The following is a 25,946-nucleotide window of genomic DNA, read 5'->3' as shown; positions in this document are numbered from 1 at the left end:
TTGGGATTGTCATGTGGAATCACCATGCTAGCACCAGTTGTCTCTGTGGCAGCTACTGGTGAACAGGGGAAGACTATGTAATGTTGCCATTCCATGTGGCAAGCTACTCTACAAGGTACAACTGCCAAGTGGGAGATTTTCCCCAGAGGCTGTTTCAAGCTGCTTCCATGCAACACTTTCAATGTGAAGAATAGTCAGAATTCAGAGAACAACCTTAGCTACTGCTTTAGTTGGGTACACTTACTGAGTCTTTCCCATTTTCCCTCTCCATATGCATGAAAGTAAGTCCCTCCATTAAAAACTGCTTCTGCTGCATCCCTGAGTTTCAAAGTCAATTGCTGTGCAGCACAGAATGCCGCCCTTGCTCTCAAAAGGCCTACTGAACTTGTTTCAGGGTGCTTCAGGAACTTGCCTTAAATCAGGTATGAAGATCTGCAAAATCATACCACTTACTGCTTGCTCAATCCAACTTTTAGAGATAATAAACCACTGTACTTGAAAAGGAACTGGCAATTTCCTACTTCTAAATTTGGTGCACTGAGTATGTTGAGCTTTTAAGGCAGTGACGAACTACCCAGAAACAGCCCCATAAGCAAGCAATCTGGCATTATTTTTTTCACATATAAAAATGAAACATTTTTAAAGCAAACACAGAAACATTTTTTTAAATCTAGTTTATTAAATATTGCTTTTGGGGGGACATGTTTACAACAAGCCCAGATTTAAATGTAAGGATTCAAAGCAGTCATATTAAAATACAGTTTCAATATAAAGTTTGTCACAGTTTTACAGTATTCAAAAAATGACAGACCTGCCTTTAAAAAAAGACTATTACACCAAGACATAAGAAAAAACATTTAAATAAACAAATTTTGGCATTTTCATAATCTTTGTAGTATAAAACAGAATATTAACTCTATTTACTGGCAAGCGGATACATAAATCTATTACGACTTTGAAATGTCTCCGTAAAACATCATACAGAGTGCTGTACAAAAAGTCTGATGAAAGTGCATCCCTGAAAGTGGGCCAATCCATTGTATTAGCTCTTTTTAAAATGTGACACGTGAAAATGTCTCTTCCATTTTATATAAGTGAAGGCTTATTTCAGAGAAATGTTTTTGCCTCTTCATCTCATTTTTACCCTTTGCTTAAAAATAGCCTATGGACGCCCACCAGGGGGCAGTGTAAGGTTAGCCATTAAATCACGAACAGCTGCAAAGATTGTACATTCACCTAGAACAAGGGAAAGAAACACAAGTTAGCTGGAGAAAAAACAAGCTGGGTTATGGCAAGTGATAAACTTAATCAAATGCATTTCAATTTTTGTCACAAGGCACGCCACAACTCAAACTTTTGTAAATAGGCAATTACAACCAGGTGCAACAGTAATCAAAGAACTTCAACGTTAAGCAAGTTTGCTTTATTCTAACCTATTGGAAATAGCGTAGCCAGCTTGGGTGGAAAATATAAATCAACATGTTGATAAGGTGCAGTTTGCCCACTCAACCACAACTGGACCATTAGGAGTCTCCAAATGCAGCAAAGACACGCCCTCCATGCAGCAAAAAACCCAAGAGTGGTGCAAAATGTTGGTCTTGGGCCAAGGAGACCTGGATTCAAAACCCTGCCTCATATGGCATTGGGTGAGTGCCTATTTCTCAGCCCAGCAGAGTTCATACAACACCCCCCAACATGTGCTACCCTCAGCTCCTTGGAGGAAAGGAGGGATGCAAAGCTGACTGATAACCAAACTTCCTTGGCAATAAAGACTCGGAGACAAAGATAATTGTCCAGTTCAAAAGTAACAGCTCAGCCAGTATCTCCTGATAGGCAAATACAATCACAGCAAGCTAAGCTATACTGCTGGTGTTGGAGCTGGTTTGTTGGTGCTGCTGTGGACACTTCTAAGGATTAGGAATCTTGATGAGGATTTGATTTTACAGGAATGCTCTAATAGACAATAGGTTACTTACATGTGCATTGTGCTTCCACTTACAATTTCAGAATGACAAAGCAGTGAAAAGTAGCCATGAAGTCTTCTCTAAACTTCAGTTTAGATGGCATACATTTTATTATTTTTATGCCATTATATTTTAGAGTAATGGAACAAAACTGCAAATGCCAATTCCAATAACTCCCCCCTCCCTTTCAATAAAGCCCCATGGCCCTGTGTAGTAAAGCCTGATGACAAAATGCCTCACTGGCAAAGATGACGCTTGTTTAGTTATGTATAGAAGCTATACCTGCATTTCCCTCCCACAATAGTCAGTGCCAAGGTAGCTGAAAGTTGCTCTTTGGAGCATGCATGAATTATGGGTGGCATGCACGATATTCCAACTGCTAGTGACACGCAGCATGGATGTTGAATAACTCACCTTGAACCTTACTGCCCAGGTAGAAACACAAGGCTAACCCCTCCCAACATCGCAGTTACCTCAGTGACGATCAGGGGTTCAGGATGGAGTGTTGCCAAAAGTAAAGGCAAGCATTTGAAGAGGCACACACACATACCACATCAATCCTATAAGCTGCTTCAATGTAGTCAAATGGTATGTGTATCCACACAGTGCAGTCTCAGAATCAGTGTTCATGTCTATGCTATAACACTACACTAAGAATATGCTGGCACTTTTTTAAAAAAACAACCCTAAACTAATATAATGATTTTTTTATTGTTAAACCAAGAACGAGTAAGCAACAAAGGTATCCTTTGAGGGGAGAAAATCTTCCATTGAAGAAGTTAGTGTCTTGGGTAAAAATATCATACCCAAGAATAAAACTGTTAAAAAAATCACTTTTCAAAAGTTTCTAACACTTTTATTAAAGGAAAAGTGAAACTGAATACAAAAGTTTCTCACAGAAACAAAGCAGGCAGCATAAATAAGAGAGAAGATACAGTCAAGGCAAGATGTTAGTCATGAGATACAGAAAGTATAAGCCAGAGCTGTAAAGTGATACTTTATGGAATGATTTATAAGTAGTTCCATCTTCCTGGACCCCAGGCTTTCCTCAGAGGAGTACAATTGAGAACAAGACAGGTAGTAAAACCTTGTAACAGTAAAATTACAAGAAATGGGAAGACATTCCTACAGTGCAATATGACTTAACAAGCACTAGTTTTCACAGAAATATATACACAGTGCTCACATGACAAAAGTTAAAATCGTGTCGCTGTGACTACAGTAGTATGAGCCAAGTCATTAAGTGCATTACACTTCCTTGGTCAGTGTCATAAAGTCCATGTTGTGTCAATAATACAACCCTTCTGGCACCACAGAGAGGTATATATTCAACAATTTATCACTAACATGCAGTAATCCGAAGCCAGGTCTTATGAGGTCAGTTTTCAGGAAACCAAAAAAAAAGGCAAAGCAACACTGGTGGTAAAGTGAAATTTAAAAACTTTAAAAGGTTGGACTCTGTCCATTCAAGCATGCAGAAGTTTTGACCTACTGGACATGTACAGTACCTGGTCGTGGCGAATTCAGTTCTGCAAACCTCTTTAGAATATTGCTAACCATCAAGGGAGCAGCAACTGAAGAGTTCTGCTGTCTGGGGATGTCTGCCTGTTGTGTCGTACCTGAAGCCATATCATAAATGATGGGGACTATTATGCTCATGGCTTCCTGTGAAACTGTAGTCTTCTGTGTTAGCTGAAGCTGTGAACAGAATAGAATATGCAAAAAGTAATCACAGCAATCTTGCAATATACCTTTGATGTAGATATGGCAACATCACATGAGTTAAGGCATGGTCTTTATTACTGTGCCAGTTTGAATGCATTCCTTAGCTCAAGAGGAAAAATGAAAGCCAATATACGACCGACACAAATTAGTTATCCAAACTTAAATCAGAACCGTTTCAAACTGATAACTAAACCAAAGTGCACCAAAAGTCCTAGTGCAGCTTGAAATGCCCTAATTTCCCTACTGGGCATTCAGGAGTAATATATGAACACAATTTTTTACAATCCAAATTGCTTTGTAGTACAAAAGGGAAACTGGGAGATTTAGAAATAAGCACTATGTACTGTCCAATTTTTCTTTAAAGAAATTTGGAATGGTGATATTGCAAAAAGTAAGATTATCTTCACCATTCATCCTATTTCAATGTCAGCTGGGTTTTTTAAATCCGAAGTGTTCACTTTAAACACACTGGCAATTACATAAACTGCTTATCAAAATGGGTCTACATAACCATCTCCACACATGCAAACTTTCAAAGCTACGTATTATGGAAAAAGTAGGTGCCTTTTACATGGCATATGTGAAAAGAAATACTAGCACAAATCAAATATAGTGCCCTGTTTGTAAAGAAATTGATTATGGGTCTAATTGCATAGAGTCATGTGTTAGTCACGGCCTCTTACAGCAGAAGCAGCAGCTTCAGCATTTAGTCATCCTTAACCCCAATTGAAGCAATGGAACATGTTGAAATTTTATATTTTGGTTTCATATATTGTTACTGGCATCCATATGTCTTGAGAGATAATGGAGTGCACCTCCGGGGTCCACTGTGTTAGTAGTACCCTGGGGCACAAGCCTGGGCAGTGTGTGTGTGTGTGTGTGTGTGTGTGTGTGTGTAGGTCCTGGGCTGCCCAGACGACAAGATCCCTCCTCCTGACATACTGATGTCGTCCAAAGGGAAGCAGAGCAATATGTTTAGAACCAGCTTGGCTGCAGGAGTTGCCAGAAGGCATACAAGATGTCATCCAACTGTCTTATGGACTCCACTCCGGATTTGTGTAGGTTTTACTCCTTAGCTTGTCCTTCTGAGGATATCCCACAAGGCAGCAGAGGTTTAGGAATAGAGTTTTTCTTCTCCTTCATGGGCTACATTCCTAGGTTGATGACCCCATCTGCCCCTCACTTTTATGTATAACCAGAACAATTCAGTTCCTAGACTTCAAGGGGATGAGAATAGGACAATATATTCTGTAATTAGGTATATCATTTGCTACTTACACAATGGCTGACGTAAGTCATATTTAGACTACTCCTTACAACTGGACACTGTCAAAGACTGCACCAAACATGGAACTGACTTAGTTGCTCTACTTACAAAGAACAACATTTTGGATTTCAGCACAACGGCCGGTGTTCCTGGAGGAGCAATTGGTGGAGCACTTGGAGGAATTGTCAAACAAAACTGTACATTCCATTTCAGCTGGCTGGCCTGATCGGGAAACTGTTTCAATAAAACATGCCACAGAAAAAGACAGATGAACAATCCAGTCTGGTTTATGAGAAAAAATACAGAATGTTGCGAAGACGTTAAAACTAACTTACCAGCTCTAGTTTCATAATGTGTACACAGTCCCGGAGAATGTGTGGAGGTGCCCCTAACAGCTTTGTAAAGGCTATTAGAGTATTGGATTTGAAGGGTGGTCCTGCAACCTACAGTGAATGCAATGTGTTATTAGAATTTCTTTAGGCAGCTCAATGATTCTTCAATCCTGCTCTTAATCCATATCACAAATCCTACTAAAATCAAAATAACAGCACAAGGATGCGAAATTCCCATTATGGCAATCTCACAAATTGAAATTCTCTACAATAAATGCTGGAAAGTTAGGTAAAAACCGTAAGAATATGAAGTGGCCCAGTTCATGATCAACACAAGCATCAGCACAGGAACATACAAAGGAGAAAAATCACATGGAACATCAATGTCAGCCTGGCAGCTTTTAGGGAGGTGCTGAACCGGCATGAGTATGTTCTGCATAAGCTCACTGGACATGAATCACATATGTGTGATGTATTATGAACTTATTTTATGAATGTGGTTTTCAAAAATCTTATCAAACTTCAAATTACAAATAAACTAAGATGGGGTACATACTCTGGTTTCAAAGAATTTCTCCAAAACCTGCAGTTCTTCTTGTTTCCACTGCCCTGCAGTTTCAGGTGCTACTTTTAGCTGCAAGGTCTGGTTAGTTTTAGGGTTGAGGGCAACTCTACATTTCAGGGCATCTGTCTTGAACATTATTACACCTGGTTCATTGGAGTTCATAAGCTGTAGCTGTTTAAAAGCCAAGACAGTTGATTAGAATGCAAGAAATAAGCTGCTGCCCACACTTCATTATACTCTAAGCAGCAGGAGCAAAAAATTCACAAACCCTAAGCATTTTAAGGTTGGCTGCATGTAGCTTGTCAGGTACATCTCCACCTGCCTTCCCCAATCTTGGGTTCCCAGTTGTTGCCGTACTACAACTCCCATTATCCCTGACCATTAACCAAGCAGGCTTGGGAAAATGAGGTGCTCTCTATTGTCTCAGCAGGGTGCATTGTCTTATCTGCTAAGAGGAAAGTGCTGCTTCTGCTTTTTTAAAAACAACAACAACCAGTTCTTATATTGTTATTATTCAACTTCTTCCCTCTGGCTTTCCCCTACAAGCCCTGAGATTTGTCAATACAAATTCCTGTTTCACTAATCCTAGCAAATACTGGATGGTCCTACGCAAATAAGAGTTTACAGCTTAGCCAAAGTTTGGACCATGTTTTTCCAAACAGAAGTGCTAAATAAGCAGTTTTCCACTTGCATTGCTAGGAATCCAGGAGCTACCTGCTGAAGAAACTGGTAATGGCAGAAAAGCTGTCTGAAAGCCACTTGAGCACCATTCCAAATGATTCAAGGATGCAGTCTTAGTTTGCATGGGGGGGCGGAGCTAGCCCCACCACCACTTACACAAACTGAGTGTGCACCCCAGAATTTTCTGCTCAGGACTCCACAGTCAACATGTAAGAGTTCTTTGGCAGACTTGTAGAAAGTATTCCCTATGGGCAGAAAAAATAAAAACCACTGTCCTCAACTTCAGCAATGCAGTATACCAACTCAATGTGGTTAAAACATCACAAATCACATCCCATTTCACACCTCTTAAAATGCAGAATGGTTAACATCTATTAGGCTGTATCCAACGAAGTCATAGTAGAGCTACTAAAAGTAATGGCCGTGACTCATACAAGTTCATTAATTTCAATGGGCAGAACCCAACATAGCAGTTCCGTTAGCACAAGACCTTGTGGCTGCACAACAAAAATTTACTTCTCTTATTGCACAGAAGCTAGGAGAAGTCTAAATTTAAAGTGATTGTGTAAGGAACTAAACATGTTGAGTCCTTACGTACCGGCTCCTGCTGGATAATCCTTTGGAGATGTCTTCTCATGATAACTGATCCAAGGAAACGTTCAAGTGGAGAGCAGAGATAGCTTCCGGCCAGCCCCGGCATAAGCCCGGGGGTGGGAGAGGGCAGAAGAAGAATGTTCAAGGCACTGTGAGTGAGAATTGTGGGTATGGATGCAGCCCAAGAGCGATGAGGTAGTTTACGAGGTGGCGGCATATTTGTTGGCATTACTTGGGAACCTAGTAGAAATAAGAAAAAGCACACCTCACTCTTCCTGTCTAGGGATGCATGGCTATTTACATACATTTAAAATGCTAGGCAGTTCCCTGTAAGACTTGGCATAATGAAACCTTCCCAAACTCAGCACCCCAACAATTCCAAAGACTAAGAAACAGTTAATGGCTGTGTCCAAATCCCTCTATTTCCCTCATGCAAACGGAGAGGATTAACTACTCAGATCACTATTCCAGAGTTAAGGTGATTGCACAGTCACCTTAGCTTCAAATCACAATAATGTTTGATTAATGTACTTTGTTTATTTTGCATTAACAAATAACTCAGTCATAGAATCACAGAACTCTACAGTTGGAAGGAACCATGAGGGTAATCTAGTCCAATCCCCTGCAATGCAGAATTTTTTTGCTCAAACCTACAACCCTGAGATTAAGTGTCTCATGCTCTACCAATTAAGCTATCCCTGCCTGTATGCCTGCCTGCCTTTGTCTAACTGGGTTGCCATAACCATGTCAACAGCATTTTGTAGTGAAATACTAAGTTTGAACATTCCCTCTATTGGCTTTGCAGCCTCTTGTTGATATTACTTACTTGTTCCCGCTCTTGGGGAATGGGAAGCATCTGGTACTGGAGAATGTAAAGAAGGGTTCGCTGGTGACATTCCAGGCATGCGTGCTCCTGGAGAGGGACCAGAGACCTGGGGCGAGCCTGGCCAATTCCCTGGACGCTGGCTTGGAGACATCATTGTGTACGGTGAAGTAGGATCTATAGGACCTATGGAAATTGCAAGAAAATTGTAGGCAGCTTTCTCTGGGTGTACTATCTGTACACCAGGATCCATAGCCTTCCTAGACCCTGCCTATCTAAAGCCTAACACATCAAACATGCCTTGATTACGTACATTTTTAAGTGGTGAATCTTAAAAAATGAATGCTTTATTGCTCAGTCTATTCATTGATAGGGGGCTTGCTTGCTCTGCTTACCACAGAAGGCTGCAGGACAATGTCTGTTGACTCAAGAGATTTTAGAAACCATTTGCTCCAATTTTTCCTCCCTGCTATGTTGGGGCTGATAAAGTCAGCGATTTGTCAGCAGCAGCAGCTCCTGGTTAAGTAGGAGCAACAGTTCAGGTGTGTGAAGAAACAGTTGCTGTCATTTCAGAGCCTGCATCCCAACAGGGAATGGAGCAGTGCGCTTTCCCAGAGTCAGGAAAAGGGGTTGTTTGTTTTACGGTATCTGAAGTGTCAGTTTTCTATCAGTATCCAGCTGTACAAGTCATGGGCTTACCATGTGGGCTAGCATAGTTCGTATTTTGTCCCATTGTGATTCCAAGAGATGAAGGAGAAGGAGTTGGACCAAATGATGCTGGTGACGGTGCTCTTAATGCACCGCTCGGAGAGTTTGCAGGATGTAGCGTTCCTAAAGGGGACATTCAGGACAGCAACTACGTTACGTACTGCCCAACTATTCCTCTCCAAGTTTAAAGAGAACTCTCTTTTTAGTAAGTTGTCAAGATTATTTGAAGGTACAGTGATTTATAAAAACACAGGGCGCATCACAATTCATTTATGAAACACCTTAGGAACACTAAATGCCATGAACTGCTACTGGTGATGCATAAAAGGCAGCCGTCTTACCTGGGGACTGCGTGTGCATCATGGAAGGTGATGGGGTGACTGTACTATGATACGATGTAGGCGGTGATGTCAATGGGTAAGCCCCTGGTGCTCCTGTCTGTTTTGAAGACTGTTGAAATAAGACCTTTATTAGATATAGTAAAATATAGATCCCAACAATTCTACATGCTTAAATATCTAATACTTAGAAGTTCTGTCCTCAGGCATTGGACTTCATTAAAGCTGAATTTCTAGAGTAGCATTTCACTTCTTTACACTACCTTTCCACAAACTACCAACATAAGCCATTGATTCCAAGAGCCATTTTCCCTTTCTATTATATCTCCAAGTCTATTATATGGTCTGTACTTTACTGCTTCTAGCCAACAGCTTACGCACTGGACATCAACATCCACTCTAACTTACACACGTTGATGTATTAGGCACGTATCTTACACAAATTCAGACCATTACTTCATCCAGTTCAGTGTCTACACTGACGACAGTGGTTCACTGGGGATTCTGACAGAATACTTAGAACCTCTGGCATTCCATGAATATGCTCTAGCAATGTCTAAGGCCTGGGGAGAGGTCAGTTGCCATCCTCATTCTGCCCCCTCCCAAGGTCTTCATAAATCACCACTACATTTTAAAATATGTTGTTATGTATAAGTTTTCACTTACTGTTGGCCAGGAAGAGCTATAAATATTGCTACGCAAGTACAATAAGGAGGATATGGCCTCACTTGCTGTTGTTATCTCTTTGGACATACACATTTGTCAAAAATGATCACCATAATCATAGGGGCTTAGCCTTATACTGGGAGCCTTATACTGCACACATACAACCTGCGGCTGTGGCTGAAGCTGTGATATCAATGAATCCATCATGTCCCCTCCAATAGGAGATGGTGGGTTATCATCTTCATTGACAGATCGTCTTCGTGCATCCTGATTGCTGTCAACAAACATGTTCAGGAATGTCTGTGGATATAGAGTATTCAGATTTATGAGTCAACATGTCTTCCTATTGTATCTACCAGACATCTAGATCAATCTTAACAGCAATATTCAAGGATTTTATAATTATTTCAGCTAGTCAGTGTCTGTAGAAGCAGCTGAATTCTGTTCCATGAAAGGGATCATAAATCACAAATAATTGTATTATTTATACCCTGTCCATCTGGCTGGGTTTCCCCAGCCATTCTGGGCAGCTTACAGCATATATAAAACATAGTAAAACATCAAACATTAAAAACTTCCCGATTCAGGGCTGCCTTCAGATGTCTTCTAAAAGTACTCCTTTTAAAGATTTTTCTGTACCATTAAAAAATGGCATCCAGGACAGAAACTGAAAGTTACTTCGATAAGATCAGCTGCACTACACTTGAAAAAGCACAACTCATAGAAAACTCAAGTTTTTTAAAACGCCATAAAATGATGGATATGACATATTAAGTCACAGAATGGTCCATTCAGCCCAGCAGTGAGCACTCTGAATGGCAGCTGCTCTCCAAGATGTCAGGCAGGAGTCTATTCCATCTTGCTACCTGAATTTGGCTTTCAGTAGCCAAAAAGTATTGAGTAGCAGTTGTGAAAACACCCAAAAGTGATCTGAAGGATGTTACTGTCCAAACCCCATGCCCAACACTGTCATTATATCCTAAAAAAGTGCAGAGCAAGCTATTTAATCCCCTTAGCACTGGACAACCTAGATTCCTAAAAATAAAATTTATTTGGAGGAGCTACAGTTGCCAGCCCCTTACAAAGGGCATTTCCTCTTAAGCAAAACTTTCTGAAATATTAATGGGAACCCAGCCTTATTTAATTACACTGTAAAATAAAGATAAAAAGACCTTTAGTCCTGGTGCAGGGTAAAAGCCTTCCACAATTTTACTGTTGTCAAAAAGGCTGTATGCTCCATCGCGAATTGCCACCACCCCACGGCTTTGACAGTAAATGTCAATGCAGTACATGTTCCGAAAGGCCAGCCTGATGTGTGTGGGTGACTGAGGCAGAATTGAAAAACATTGGTAGGCAGTGTTGGTACGTTGTGTCAGTCCCAGCATTGGCACAGTTGGGAGCTTATTGATAGCATTTAATGGAGCCTGAGTATCATACAAAACCTGCAAGTAAAAACAAAACTTGTTTAGTTTTACAATAGCCAACGAAATATACTTAGCCTTTAGAAACCATCAACATAAATGCAGCTTTAAAGTTGTTTTTACCAGTGGTAAGAACCTGCTGGCTTATTTATTGTGTATTAAATGTTCATATCAACCTTTCCCACACACACTCTTTTTTTAATCAAAAGCAAACTCTTAACAGCAGGTTAAATATGTAATGAATGAGCTTATTCTCCCCTACAGCCCTACACACAAGTCATTATTGGCCTCTTGTGCTAAATGATACTCCTGAGAACTGGGAACAGAATTTGTCCTTTGGTGCTTTTTGCATTTTGAATCAAACATTTCTCTTCCAAGGGCAGGTTGGGGAGAAGGGTTAGTTACCTGTAAAAGTTGGACTACATTTGGTGATTTATTGAACATCTCTTGGAGCTGATGCAGGATCGTATTATGACAGTTACTGCAACCTGAGTTTGGTCCAACTGTTCCTAATGATATGTGGAATTTCTGGTGTGCAGAGTTCCACTGAATGCTGATCTATAAAAAACAAGTAAGAGCTTTAATGGAAAATAATCCAACAACATCTAAGCAAGCAACTGTTTCACAACTCAGCAGGAGGGTGTGCATGTAATCACTAAACTATGGTTTAGCACAGCTAGGAAGAGTAACAGACCCAAATTCACTTTCATTTTCACTTATTCCTATCTTGTTCTTCCCTGTGAACCAGAAAATCGTACTTTAAGAGTAAACTTGTTTGTTAAAACAAGCCAGCTTCATTATCCATGGTTAGAAGTTGGCTTATTTAGAAAATGACTAGCATTAATTTTAAACCACAAATCCTGGTTGGTACATAAAGACAAGCTAGAAATCAGGCAAAGTGAAACTAAATCCTGGTTTATCCCTTCTCCAAAAAAATTACTTACTGAACTTCCTTTAGTAGTTCCATAACAAAGAATTAGCTTCCGATAATTGTAGATTCGGACCTCCGAGAAAACTTTTAGATGGCTGGGTATTTCTTCATAAGGTGAAAGAAAGTGGATGGGGAAAGATACAAAAATAGATATATGAATTGTTTCGGTAGACCTCATACAGCAACATAAGAACGAAGAAGAATGTATTTATGTACCTGGTAAGGATCTGAAATATTCCAACACACATTCATATAAGCGAGCAATGCTATTCCAGTCATTGAGGAACATCTCAACTACTTTTCGTCCACCAACTGGTTCAGACAATTGACTTTCATATGTGAGGTACACATGACGGGTAGGTCCTACAAAGTGAAAGAAATGGTCCAATATGGTCAAATCACATTGGCACACAGAAAACATAAGCAGAAAGTAGGGAAGTGCAAGACAGAACAAGCATAAGTTGGAACACTAACCTTGCTCCCTGGAGGAAGTGCTATTACTAAGTGGGCAATTTGCAAACACCAGTTCAGCAACCCATGTGCGGTTATTTCTACCTTGCAGTCGAAAAGTGCAATCGAGAAGGGAACGGTCTAGAGCCTTCTGGGTTTCTTCACTTGTACCCTTACATGGAGGAATTCTGTTGAAAAGGATAAAGGTAAGACCATGTACTTATTTTAGTCTCACAGCCAAACAATTCAACGTAAGCTGCTCAATGTTTTCTGGAGAATATAATTTGTACAATAAAATGTGTCCCTGCAAGGAAACTCTGAAGTTACTAGAAAATGTAAAATAGTAACAGCATACTGAGGTATAATCTTTCAGCAATTTATGCAATTTTTAATCAATCAAAAAAAAGGAGAAAAAATAAAATTCACATAATTCATAGCAACGAGGAAGTAGTGAAATTTTGTTGTTTGGTTTTGATACTTCTCCAGGATGCTGCTACATAAAATAAAGCTAAGAAAAATTAAGGATAAGTAAGGGGCGGCAGGAAATAAAATTATTGTGCCAAAATTAGTGTCAACCTGCTGTTCACTTTTCTGCACTATGTATGCCTTTAAAAAGTGTCTGAAGATGGGTGGGTGTTTTTTTTACTCTACAACTATTGTTGTAAAACTTTCAGTTTTATAAATGAATAAACGTATAATATAATACAAGATGAGTTTTAATTCTACAACATGTTGTATATTAAATACTTTCCTCCCCTTCCATCACTCATGGAATATTGTACACATTAATGAAAGTGTGGCATAATCTCTTTACTTTAATAAACGAATAGCATGACTGAAGCCATCTCCTTCAACCTGGACTCCTTGGTGTGGGATCTCCATATTGGATAGCTGAAACAAAACAAATCACATTTTTTATATTTTCATAGCAAGAGAAAAGTCCAGGCTAAAGAGCATCCCCCCTGCCACCACAACTGGCCCATTCAGCCAAGTGAAACTTCCAACATTTTCCGTCCTAATACAGGGTATTAAATGGCCTACCTGATCCTTAGCATCTACAGTATGAGCTATATATCACACAGGTAGTGATTCAGATGGTACCAGAGGCAATGACAGGCTGAGACGCCCTTCACAAGGGGTTAAGAGAATGGAGAAAGTTGAACTTCCTTGTACCTGGCAAGGTATCAGTATCTTCTGCAGCATTAAGTGAAGGATCTATGCTCCTACCTCATTGCAGATTATTGCTGAGAACTCTGCTTCAATCTACTTTCCAAACCCTTCACCCATTAGATTATTAGAAACGGCACTCCCAACAATGGCTACACCTCCTCCTTTCCAGTTTATATATAGTGTTGGGGAACCTGTGGCCCTCCAGTCTTAGCCAGCATGGTCAATAGTAACAATGGAAGTTGTAAACCAGCACCATCTGAACAGCCACAGGTTCCTCACCATTGACATAATACATCCAACTTCTTCTACGTAACAGTTTCCCCAAATTATCACACAAATGATTTATTTGCAAGTCCCAAGGTTCGCCACGCAAGTCATCCCTAAAACCGATTAAACCCAACACACCAATGGATATTTATGGTAGTTAGCAAAATGTTTTACCAAGCTGAGCACAATGCTTTCTGGTCTATGACTAAATTATTCACATTCTGGCAAACCCTGAGCTTTGTGCCTAAGCCAGCAGTTAGCATAGCTGAACAGGAAAGTCAAAGCAAGAGTCTCTTTCATCCCCAATGGCTTTACAGTCTAATTGTTCCTCCCTACTATTGAAGCTGAGGTCTAGGCTCTTTCCCATACAAAGAAAAGTCCCTGTTTAAAAAGACTTGTCAACATGACCGTCTCTTGCACAACGGAAATTATGTTACTTACCTCCATACGAAGTCCTATAAATGGCATATTTGTATCGCACATTGCTACAATGTGAGCTAGAACTTTATTGAAGGCACACATTTCTCCAGACCGCTTTGGTTTCTTGGGTTCAGTAGGACACGGATCACCAGACAACTAGAGAATAGCAGGAAACCTCTTTTAGCCAAGTGCAGTTAAAAGCTGGGTTCAAAGTTCTAATTATAGGCATACGGGTCACAGCACTGAATTTGTCTTTTTCATGTAAAGCAACAGCAGGCATGCCTCTGACAATGTGGGGCAGCTGCAGAAGAACTATCTGGAGCCTTCCATTGCGCTTGGCAAGAGGGGCTTGTGTTCAGTGTCTTTTAAATTTCTGGCTCCAAATGCAAGCCTCAATAGGATGGGTTCCACTCAGGAATTCCCAAGTGGAACCCATCCCTGCCAAACACAGGTTGCCAATGGCTGAAAACTCTGCTTTCTTTGTCAAACGGTCAGATTTCAAATCATGTGGACAAATAAAGCAGAAAGAGAAATGCTTCCTTTGCCCACACAGTTTGAAACTCTGCAGGCAAAGGAACATTTGTACTTTGCAGACCAGCTTGAATTTAAGATGGCGTGAAAATACTTCACACAACACCATGGCCATGTCAGCTGGTCAGCCCTGCCCTCTATCATAGGGGCCCACAACTACTTTTCCGCAGACAGGGCTTACTGAGACATATACATGCTTCTATAAACATATTTCCACTTCAAAACTATAGTTTTATTCCCATGAAATCTTGCACAGTTTAAAAGCTAAAGGATTAATTGATTCATATTTTCTGAATCAGTTCTACAGCCCTAAAAGTTGCTACTCAAGAAAACACACATACTAGTAAATGACAGTGCATCTATGCCTCAGGATTTAATGTTTCCATGTTAGGTAAGGAAATTAAATACTCAGGTTCCTAGGTGGCTGTGCCATACAACAGCATGCTCCTATAATGTGCTTTTAGGAATTGCCTCTAAAGATGTAAGCAAACATTACTTACATAAGCACTGTGAAAATTTCTTTAAAACTATATGCAAGTTACTGAACCACAGAGGACTAGGTCATTAAATACTTACGGTAATTTGAGTATCATTATTTAAAAATGGAGAATGATGGCTAGAATGGCAGAATACTGGAATGCTCCTCAAACCCAATTTCTTCCATTTCTGCCTTGTAACCAAAGAAATCTAGTTGCACTTATTCTTGACCATGATTCACTCAGCCAGAAGCCAAGATGTACCTCAATAATTCTCTGCTTACCTTCAACTAGGAGAATTTGAGTGTTCATGCTGGTGTTGTGCAGGGGATAGATTGCATATGTGGCAAATGATTTTTGTAGATTAACATATCTGGTGTGGTGGTGATGTTTTTCAATTGAGAGGTTTGCTGAAAATTGCAATACATTGTATTTTGGCATTCCACTTCCAAGACTTTTTACGTAGGAAACAAACTAAATAAACAACAACTGGTCATGTAGCACGTTAAAGATTAACAATTTTACAATGGCATGAAGCTTATGCCATAATAAAGCTGGCTATTTATTTTGCCTTAATAAAATTGTTAGCCTTTAACGTGTCACTAGACTCTCTGCTGTTAACAGACTGGTACTTCTCTGGAAATGCAATTTTAAAAAACTGCCTGCTCTCAAAGCCATACCTTGCGCTTTGTGCCACCTTTTGCTTGCTTCCCACTTTTTGTGTCCAAAACCAGCTCTTCAATATTTGGTTTAAATTGCTGCAGCAGAACTGCAGTGGCAGGGCTGTCATCTCCTTCAGCATAGCTCACAGAAAGAAAGTAGTATTTGTATTCCAGTTGTGTGGGGTTGTTGGGAACGTCAACCATCTCTACTACCTAAATTGTTAAAAAAATTACATTGGGAGCTTGAGAATTTTCAGAGATTTAAGAATTCTGTCATTGCAGGAAGCAAAAAACAAGTTTGCAACAAGAAATCCTGAACTCTCATAATGAGCACACCGTTCACATGTTTAAACATTCTAGCGAACACAATTTGGGTATATGCATGAACACGGCCAAGATCAAACTACAGTTTATAGAACAGTTTATAGAAACTGTTTATAGAAACAATGACTTTTAGAAAAAAAATTCCAATCAAATGGGGGTGGGGTGGGGAATTGAAGCAGACCTTATTGTAAATGAATGACTTGGGTAAATTATACGCAACTAGGTCTGCATATCAAACAGGAGTTAAGAATTGCATTTCCTGAACTACCCACCACAAATACTTCATAATGAAGTGCTTTTGAAATGGAGGTACATTTCAAAAGCTAATTGTGATATGAGGGAAGCTGAGAGATTTGTTGCTCATAAATAAATACAAACAGAAAAAACCTACTTCGAATATACAAGCACTCGTATGACCAAAAAAAGCCCTCTATGTATTGCCACCAATTACAACTCTTTAAATTTGCCTAGCTTCCCACCTCTTTGATCCACGCCTGATCCAGCCCCAAAGCAGCCTACTCACTAGTCATTCTACCAAATTTTAATCAATACATGCCTGTAGTTTTACTCAACATTTTTGTTAGTTGTAAGAAATAGATTCCAAACTTTCACCTTTTTTATTTCGCATGAAGCATTTTTATAAAAGAAAGTTTCATTTTAAAATTTGTGTACTTCCTTACTACATTGCTGGACTCAACAATATGTGCAATACGTAATTTTGTCAAAAACAGTGTCCCCCAATTAAAATATAGACATTTGCCATTGCCAGTGTTAAATTAAATTCCCAACTGCTAGTTTGCAATGTTCAGGCAATTCAAAGTGGTAAAAATCAAAGCAGTAGTCACAGCTTAGCCTATTACATTTTGCTTCCTTCATTCTAAGGGTCCAGTTCATAAGAAGATTCCACATTCACTTACAATGTAGTACTGTGGAAGTCGGGTGAGCTTGATGAAGAGTTTGTGATTGGAGAGATTTCCCACAGGGTGCATAGCGTAATTAGCTAGCTGCAGTGTTTCGCTGCTGACTGTAGGCAAATGTTTTATTGATTGTTTGCAACGCTGCTGTCCAAGCCAAAACCTTAATTGAAAAAAAAGAACATACAAAAACATTGGCACTTCTGCATTAGATAGAGTGTAGCATTGCTAATTTGCCTTCTAGACTGCTTTTGACCTCTTTGCAATCATGCAGAACAGAACAGGACTTGCATTAAAAAAAAAGTTGTTCTCACAGGGCTACTATACAAATTCTGGGGTTTTTGGGTGCACATCTAAAATACTTTACATGTGTACTTCAAAAGGAAGATGTGAAGATGGCAGACATGTTTATGTACCTTATACACACACACTTGACATTTGCATAAGATCAGTTGCAGCTGCCTGGTAACTGTACATATGGTAGAAAACCCATGTTTACTGACTCATAACTATAGGAATGGAGGCTTTTACATGTGTATTCACAACACAAACCCAACATTAGCAAGTCTTATGAGATTTTGCTTGTATATAAGACTGTCACATTTGGGGACTTGCAAGTTACACAAATACAATTCTTATTTGGGATAATTTATATGGTACTTAATATATAGTAGGGATAAGTTAGTGCCTACCAAAAGTAGCTTGCAATCTGCTTTTGTTTTTGCTTTTAAATGTCCAATTGCTTCTCTCCTTGGTATAAAATATCACATAGTAAATGAGTTATTTATCAACTGTGGGCACCAGTCGGTAATAAAATTATTAACTAATATGTTCACAAACAAACCTAAAGATTTTAAACAAGGGATTCTAGCATGAACACTGTTCTTTTGCTCTGTTGTATCTGTAAATAAAGTTACTGGAAGTAAATAAGGACATTTTTAGAGAGCCTTCCACTTTCAAAGCCACATCGCTGCAATATTTTAAATTTTAACAGCTTTGCCAAAATGGCAACCAGGTTCATAAGTCTGTAAGAACCTTACTGGACCAGATCTAAAGTTTTATCTAACGCAGCTTCCTGTTTCCCAACCAATGGCTAACCAGATGCCTCTGTGAAGGCCACAAGCAGAACTTGAGAACTGCTGTTCTCTCCAGCTGCTGTTCCCCAGCGACCGATATTCAGAGGCATCCCTGGAGGAAGTATATACCCATCATGACTAATAATCATTGACAGCCTTAACCTCTACGAATTTACCTATTTCTCTTTCAAAGCCCAAGTTGGTGGCTCATTGCCACATTCTGTGGTAGCAAATACAAATTAGTCTTTTGCTTTAGTGTGTACATCACTTCACAGTAAATCATATTTGACCTTTTTTACCCATCCCCCCCCCCCCATTTTGGTGATGTTAATGTTATCTTGACCATCTCATCCAACACTTACGAACAAGTTAAAAAGCCAAAGTCCCAATACAGAACTTTGGAGTGCCCCATATCTTACACCCCTCTACCACAAGAACTGCCCATTTATTCTTACTTGCTGCTTCCTGTTAAGAGGACCAGTCCTATTATCTCATGACTAAATTCTCTCAGGAGCCTCTTGTGAGGGACTTTATTTAGATTTTCAAAAAGCTTTTGACAATGTCTACTAGATTACCCCTTCACCACACATTTGTTGGCACTCTTGAAAAATTCTAAAGAGCTTAGTGATACACAGCTTACAAAGTGATTTTATTTGCCCCCTTGACCAAACTTTTTAATGGGAAGTTTTTAATGACTGATGTTTAAATGTATTTTTAATCTTTTGTTGGAAGCTGCCCAGTGGCTGGGGAAACTCAACCAGATGGGTGGGGTATAAATAAATTATAAATTTTATTATTATTATTAGCTACTAACTAGCTACTAATCAGTCTGCCTTCTTGCTACTCAGAGCAAGAAGGCAGACTGATTTGAGGGGAAGGGAGATGGGAAGGGAGATAAAGTCGCAGTAAAGGCATGTGAAGTCAGTAAAGTCAGTGGAGTCGAGGGGACTATAATTAGAGTATAATCACACTGAATGGTTTACCAGTTTCTTGTAAGATCAGCAAGTTTGCAACAATGTATTTTGCAATTAACAATAAAAAGAAGGGAAACTGGCATAGAGTTTAAAGGACAACAACCTTCTACATAAATATCTTACCCTGAGTAAGGGAAGGGGAAGAAGTTTAGTTTTCAAAAATAGTTTCTGGAAGTGAGTGTTATTTTCACAGTTCTGGAGGCAAAGAATAGGCATAGCACCAACAGGAATAGCTACATATTACTCACTTGAGCTGCTGGAGCCACGTAATGATGCGTTTCATGTCATCATTGACCGATTTCTCTATGTCATCCAGCGTTTGCTGGTCTGCAGGGAAACAGGATTAGTTACTACTCAAATGTGGCATTTTCTGCATTTATCCAGAACAATGAAATCCAGAGTTGTAAGTCAAAGCACACGCATAGGTTTATGGTGCTTTAAAAATCAAACCACCCTCTGCAAGAAGTGCCATAAAAGACAATTCAACATGCAATTTCAGCACACACACGCGCACACACTCACACAGGCCCCATTCAGGCAGTTGTGTCTCACCTTACTAAGCCAAGATACAAATAACCTTTTCGTTAATGCACATAGTCCCTTTGCAGTCCTCTTTAAGCCAGGACATTCCTAGTGAACCACAGTTTCCCGTTTTGTCCTAACCAGGAAACCATGATTAAAAGCTTCAGAGCAAGCCAGGATCTTGTCCCAAAGCTTGTAACCAAGTAAGTTTTGTTTTGCACCTGAAGCAGTAAACTACAGTTAATTAGGGACTTTGTGGCTTATCAAACTGTGCGATGAAGGAAGGAGCAAAAGGCTTATGCATTTCTCAGCTCATTGAAATCAGGTCACTTGCAAAATACATTCTACAAATTCACCATACTCTTTTCAGCTTCAGTTAAGCTGCTAGCCATAACTACTTCCTTTGTTGGGCAGCTTAAAACATCACACTGCACTGTGCTTTAAGTAAGCTGCATGTTAATTCACTGAATACAATGCTAATCTATATTCACCTCTACTCCTGCATCCTTACCAACCAGCCAGCCAACCAGAAGATTCAATTTTCATTTTTTGCATCAAGGCCAAAAATAGAGTGTTGAATTCTACTAAGGAAGGTATTAGAAGGAAGCACCTGAAAGTTTTATTTACATACCAATCCCATAAAGCATTAGTTGAAACATTCCAGAATGAAGGTCTACAAAAATGTGTAGACATTCGGATCGACCACATGGCTCCAGAATAGGGATGACAAGTGTGGGGAGAGCCGTTTCTATAAAAGCTAAAATTAAAGAATCAAGAATTCATAAATCAAGGTACAAAGTTTTACTTGATTAAGCAATGTAGAGACTTCAGAGTAATAAAACGAAACTAAAAAAGCCTTCACAGCCCCATCATAAATAAAGTACTTTTGAATCAAAGCTATTTTATTCAATTAAGATTATGGTGAGCACAAAAAAATGACCATTTGTTTAAAGGTATGCTATTCTTGCTAACTTTGCCCTTTTCCTTGGCAGCTTGTTTGGATATATAATACCCTTGTTCACTAACTTGAATGTACACTAATTAATAAATTTCAAAGATAACAATCTGTATACTAAAGCCAGCTGCTTTTTCCCATATAAGGCACCATACACCCATTCCCACCAACCCCAAAATCACAATTATGCAGCTCTCATTTTGAGATTTCAGGACCTGGGTGAGGGATTGGAAGGAGAGAGTTTGCTATATCAAAGTATGAAGGGGAATCCCCCCCATGTGTCTCCTATGACCTGCAATCTAAAAAAGCATTCATGGAAGACAGTTGGTTGAAAAAGACTTTCTCACCCCCTCTTACCTATACCTACCCAAGCCCCCTGAAAAACCTTTCATGAAGGTCAAGAACCCTTCTGAACAGGGCAGACAATGAGACAGGAAGAGTTTTTCAATATCAGGCACAGGCAAGTTGTGTTTAAGAAGCTAAAATGCAAGTCAAATGAAATACGAAAATTTCCAAACCCCATCCTCACTGATCATTTAAGTAGAGCTTAAAAAGCGCCAAAATCAATTCCAAAGGAAAGCACTAGTTATACATATCATTATAGTTGCCTCACAGAAATAAGAAAATGTTTGCCATTCATTTCTTTCTCAGGTTTTGTCACTCTCCTAGGGGATGCTCAAGGCAATGAAGGACCAAAGGAAGCATTCAGTTCAAAGTGCATTAAACAACTTTGGTTAGGTTAGGCAGAGGCAGGCTAGCAGAGGAATTTCTGGTTTTGAAGAAAGTTAATAAAGGGCACATAAAAATGTAGAACAACATCCCCTCCCTCCCCCACCCAATTCAATGTAGTTCAGATACCATCACTTACAATTGTCATTGACATTATAATTCTTAAGAATGGCTTTCAATTCCTGGAGTTTCTGATGAGCTCTTGCGTGGACACTGTCTATCAGAAGCTTCTCTACTGATAGGTGGTCTATCTATATAAAAAAAGAAAGAAAAAGCAGTTATTCTGTATTTTATATGTACTCTAAAAAGGTTCACAGTTAAAAACTATGTGTTTTGAGCTGCTCAGGCAAACTTCCCATACTGGCCTTGTTTCACAAAAATCAGCAGCATGTTGGATTTAAGAAGAACTTTAAAAAGGGTTAGACTTTAGAAAGTTCTTCTTAAATCCAGCATGTTGATTTCTATACAACAAGACCACATGAAGGAAGTATCTCTGCAGCCTGGTTAGTGAAGCAACAATGCCTTTCCATCACAGACAACTAGAGTCCTTTTCTGAAACTCCAAACAGGAAATGAACTTTGTGATTTGGAACCCTAGCCTGCCATCCCCCAGTTTCCAACACGACAAAGATCAAAGTAATAAGGCTCTTCAAAACTGATCAGCTATTTATAATTTACTTAACTACCCACAGGCTTACCAAACGACTGTAATCTTTACTGCAATCAGGTTTTGAAAAAAATGAGCTGAGATGGGGAAAGTGCAGAGTTGATTCATGTGCAGTCCAGCCAAGTGGCAATTTGCATGCAAACCCCTCCTCCTGCTCCTCTCTGTGATCCCCTCAGAGAGTCCACAGTCTTCGCTGCTCACAGCAATGGCCCAAAGCTCATCTAACTTGCGGTAGATGGGTGGTTTTTTTTTTTGGTTTTTTTTAAAGAAGAAAGGTACTCTGGCCTTTGTCTCAAGTTAGCCTTCCTGGATTCAGACAATTGATTTGTAACATATGCCTCCCACCCAACATACCTTTTGGGTTTCAGTCACTTAGGAGGTGGCGGCAAGATTGTAAAAGGAAGGTTTAAGCACTGTTTGGACTCCATGGGATGGACCCAAGTCAGAAATGGGGCTGGGGGCCAATTTTTGACAGGTGGATGACCCACCCACCTGTCAATCACATATCATTATGACATCAAATGACTGGGATATAACCCAAACACAATACATTGCTTAAGAGAGATTTATTTTAAAAACAATGATCGATTAAAATTATATGCCAACTTCACCTGGCAATATTTACCTTCATAGCCCTTTCAATTAGTTTGGAATCACAGGCTGGAAGGGGAGGTTCATGGGAAATTTGCAAAGGTTTTGATACATCATTCTCATCTATCTTAATGGTGACCTTATGAAGAGATGCAGTCCCTGTTTTTCTCCCAACTACCTGTTGGCTTAATACAGAAATGTTGTGTTAGCTGATAAAGAAGCCAAAAAACTCCCTCTGTAGAATACTGAAACACATGAATAATATTTACAGTTTCATACCATGAAACAATACCATACAATTGTGTTGTGCCAAGAAGTTTAGCGCCCTATTCCTGTATCAAGTCTCTAAAGAACCACTATCAAACTCCTCTCACAGATACACAACCATCACCTATAGCAGCCTATGAATCACTACAATTTGCTGCTTCAAATTCTTGAAAGCTTTGTTTTTCATGTGGGATCCAATATAAAGCCTAAATTAAGATGCCATCTCAATCTAGACAATCACCATTGTCTACTTCTTTCTTCTGCTGCACCTGAAAATGTTATTTGGGGAGGCTCAGCTGATGCCAACTCTGACTTCCAGCACAACCCCTTATTATTTTCCCATGCCTCTTAACTTTTGTTGAGACTACGTTAATGCTATGTTTTATCTGTGTTTCATCCTTGTGCAATTTTTTTTATTTAATTTGGAATACATCCTGGGAATATTTACTGTTTTGACTATGTGTTTCAGATGGATAGTGCTTGAAATACTGCGACGGCTTTCTCTATAAAGCAAAACTTGACTGAGTGAGCATGCAAAAAACTGCCTAAACACGTTGTTTTAAGGTACCATTAAATATAAACAAGACGTTAATCTTAACTGCAAATATTTTGGCTGCAACATATGTTATGATAATTAATAACATTATTGGACCGATAGCCTTATCAAAGGCCAGAAATGATCATCATAAATGTCTATATTCCAAAAACCAATTATGCATTATTTGTCTGACACTAATATAACCCCTCTAAACCCAAAAGATCAGCAATTCCTATGCTTCAGTAAAAGGCAATTAATATTATATGGCATCTAAATATGCTAGTACTGTATAGAAGTTTCCAAGCTTTACTTGAAATTTAATATTTCAATCGAACATTTACAGATCTCATGAATTTTTTCACTTACTTCCAGACAGAAAGAGAGAGGCATTTGCCCGCATGGTATCTCTCCACTTGCACAAGATCACCCCAGCGTTCTCGAACCAGCATTAAAGTCTGTGAATGCAAAACTTCCAACTGCAGTGACAAGCAGAAGGAGTCTAAAGAATTCAGGTTAAGTAAATGCAGTAAAATATTGGAGGAACTTTTGATAGTTCTCAACTTACACTAAACCAAAGACTTGCTGGCCTTTGTACACACTCATATACATGGTAAGTCAACACTGGTCTTGTTAAGCAGATTTTAAAGCAATTCTTGACAGTCACACCAGGGAACGGTTTCTTGTGTGGAATCTCTCTCCCTCCAAGCCCTCCCCCCCCCCCATATAATCAAACAGGATCTACTGTAGAATATCCAAGGGTTTAGGTCTGTAGGCCACCAGCATGCTAAAGCTAAGCAGCTCTGGTTAGTGCCTGGATAGTGATTACTTGGGAACTATATGTATGGTGTCTTGGGTTCAATGACAAAATGCTGTCATTCTGTAATATGTATGTTCCATCCACACCAAGCAACTTACATATTAAGATGAGATGCTATACTTAGAATAAATGTGTTCAATCTAGGCCTTCTTTTCCAAATTACTTACTTTACCTCCCAAACATATCTAAAAAGTATTAACACATTATTCATGTGACAGTTATATGTATGCTTTCCCAACTGTGTTTGGCACATGTGGTTTCCATAAGTGGAAGATTTCTCCCTAGCCTAGCCTTTTATGTTGTTAATAAGCGCAGGTGGCACTGTGGGTTAAACCACAGAGCCTAGGGCTTGCCGATCAGAAGGTCGGCAGTTCGAATTCCCATGATGGGATGAGCTCCTGTTGCTCAGTCCCTGCTCCTGCCAACCTAGCAGTTCAAAAGCACATCAAAGTGCAAGTAGATAAATAGGTACCGCTCCGGTGGGAAAGTAAACGGCGTTTCTGTGCGCTGCTCTGGTTCACCAAAAGCGACTTTGGCATGCTGGCCACATGACCTGGAAGCTGTCTGCGGACAAACGCCAGCTCCCTCGACCTATAGAGCGAGATGAGCGCCACAACCCCAGAGTCATCCACGACTGGACCTAATGGTCAGGGGTCCCTTTACCTTTAAGCTTACAGTGATCATTACACCATACTGAGGACACCCAATGCCAACCTCCCTACCCCAGCTCAATAGCTACTCAGGTTACCAGGAACACCAAGTAATAATCTCTTGTATTTAGTACAGAATACAACCAAAATCTCAAAGTTCGAGCCGGGAGAAAGGATAGTGCTCACTCTTCCCTTCCACCCTACTTCCCCTGTTCCCCAGGACTAAGGAAAGAAACGGACTAATGTTTGCTTCCCTTTCCCACTATCAAGTCAAAAGGCACCATCAGTGTTCTCAACATTGGCAGATAGAAGGATTCTAGCACCCAGGTGAAGAAAAAGCATTTTGATTGGGTTTAGATCCAAAAAACACAGAATCTGCTACATAGAAAAGGACAGCAAAACCAGGCAGCACAAATTGGTATGATTCCAAAGGCACTTCAAACAATTCTTCCCAATGAAGTGGAAGAAATCATATTCCTTAATAAAAACTGCTTGGGAGGAAAAATCATGCAAAGTCATCTTCATCAAAAGAAAAGGGTTTTTAAAAATCCTTTACGAAAGAATACTTTGAAATGCAATAGGAATACTACCAACATGTGCAGCTGTCATTGTGTTTTGTAACTCATTTATGGCCCTGCTCTAACTGAAGGTGTTCCAGATCCTTCTGTGTGAGGAAAAAGAGGGAGAAAGAGACTAACAAGCAGTAGCAGATCAGGGTCTAAGGAACAGGTGCAGCTTCATGTTAGCAATTTCACTCCTCCGATGTTGCAGATGAGATTGTTGTAAATCACATGCCTGTCTTGGATGAGTCTGGGAAAGGAAGACAAGTCTTATCTCTTCCGCTGCGGGTACTATTACACTGTACTTTCGCTTTCATTTTTTTCTGTTTTGTTCTCTTGGAGCTGGAGAGAACAGAAGCCATTATGCTTTTG

At 39.6% G+C, this 25,946-nt stretch overlaps 1 protein-coding gene across 4 annotated transcripts in view; it reads right to left on the bottom strand.

The window, feature by feature from the left end:
• Positions 1 to 666: 666 nt before the first annotated feature.
• Positions 667 to 25,946, bottom strand: part of MED14 (mediator complex subunit 14) — a 34,727-nt gene continuing 9,447 nt past the window's right edge. The window contains exons 8-31 of one of the 4 annotated variants that reach the window (XM_081004364.1): positions 23,914 to 24,046; positions 22,777 to 22,927; positions 21,625 to 21,736; positions 20,433 to 20,558; positions 19,528 to 19,606; positions 17,233 to 17,392; positions 16,010 to 16,204; positions 14,344 to 14,478; positions 13,280 to 13,356; positions 12,490 to 12,653; positions 12,232 to 12,378; positions 12,029 to 12,120; positions 11,490 to 11,642; positions 10,836 to 11,105; positions 9,826 to 9,963; positions 9,001 to 9,109; positions 8,651 to 8,782; positions 7,955 to 8,137; positions 7,133 to 7,368; positions 5,845 to 6,024; positions 5,292 to 5,399; positions 5,065 to 5,190; positions 3,473 to 3,662; positions 667 to 1,236 (exon numbers count right to left, since the gene is read on the bottom strand). In XM_081004364.1, coding sequence (XP_080860490.1) covers positions 1,163 to 1,236; positions 3,473 to 3,662; positions 5,065 to 5,190; positions 5,292 to 5,399; positions 5,845 to 6,024; positions 7,133 to 7,368; positions 7,955 to 8,137; positions 8,651 to 8,782; positions 9,001 to 9,109; positions 9,826 to 9,963; positions 10,836 to 11,105; positions 11,490 to 11,642; positions 12,029 to 12,120; positions 12,232 to 12,378; positions 12,490 to 12,653; positions 13,280 to 13,356; positions 14,344 to 14,478; positions 16,010 to 16,204; positions 17,233 to 17,392; positions 19,528 to 19,606; positions 20,433 to 20,558; positions 21,625 to 21,736; positions 22,777 to 22,927; positions 23,914 to 24,046 — 3,470 coding nt within the window. In that variant the 3' untranslated portion in view covers positions 667 to 1,162. The remainder of the gene's footprint in view (positions 1,237 to 3,472; positions 3,663 to 5,064; positions 5,191 to 5,291; positions 5,400 to 5,844; positions 6,025 to 7,132; positions 7,369 to 7,954; positions 8,138 to 8,650; positions 8,783 to 9,000; positions 9,110 to 9,825; positions 9,964 to 10,835; positions 11,106 to 11,489; positions 11,643 to 12,028; positions 12,121 to 12,231; positions 12,379 to 12,489; positions 12,654 to 13,279; positions 13,357 to 14,343; positions 14,479 to 16,009; positions 16,205 to 17,232; positions 17,393 to 19,527; positions 19,607 to 20,432; positions 20,559 to 21,624; positions 21,737 to 22,776; positions 22,928 to 23,913; positions 24,047 to 25,946) is intronic. The other 3 variants (XM_081004365.1, XM_081004366.1, XM_081004367.1) reach the window with 3 other exon arrangements.

The sequence above is a fragment of the Podarcis pityusensis genome (assembly GCF_964106645.2).
Source record: "Podarcis pityusensis genome assembly, chromosome: 4".
NCBI classification, from domain to species: Eukaryota; Metazoa; Chordata; class Lepidosauria; order Squamata; family Lacertidae; genus Podarcis; species Podarcis pityusensis.
This window is presented reverse-complemented; position numbering and strand designations above follow the sequence as displayed.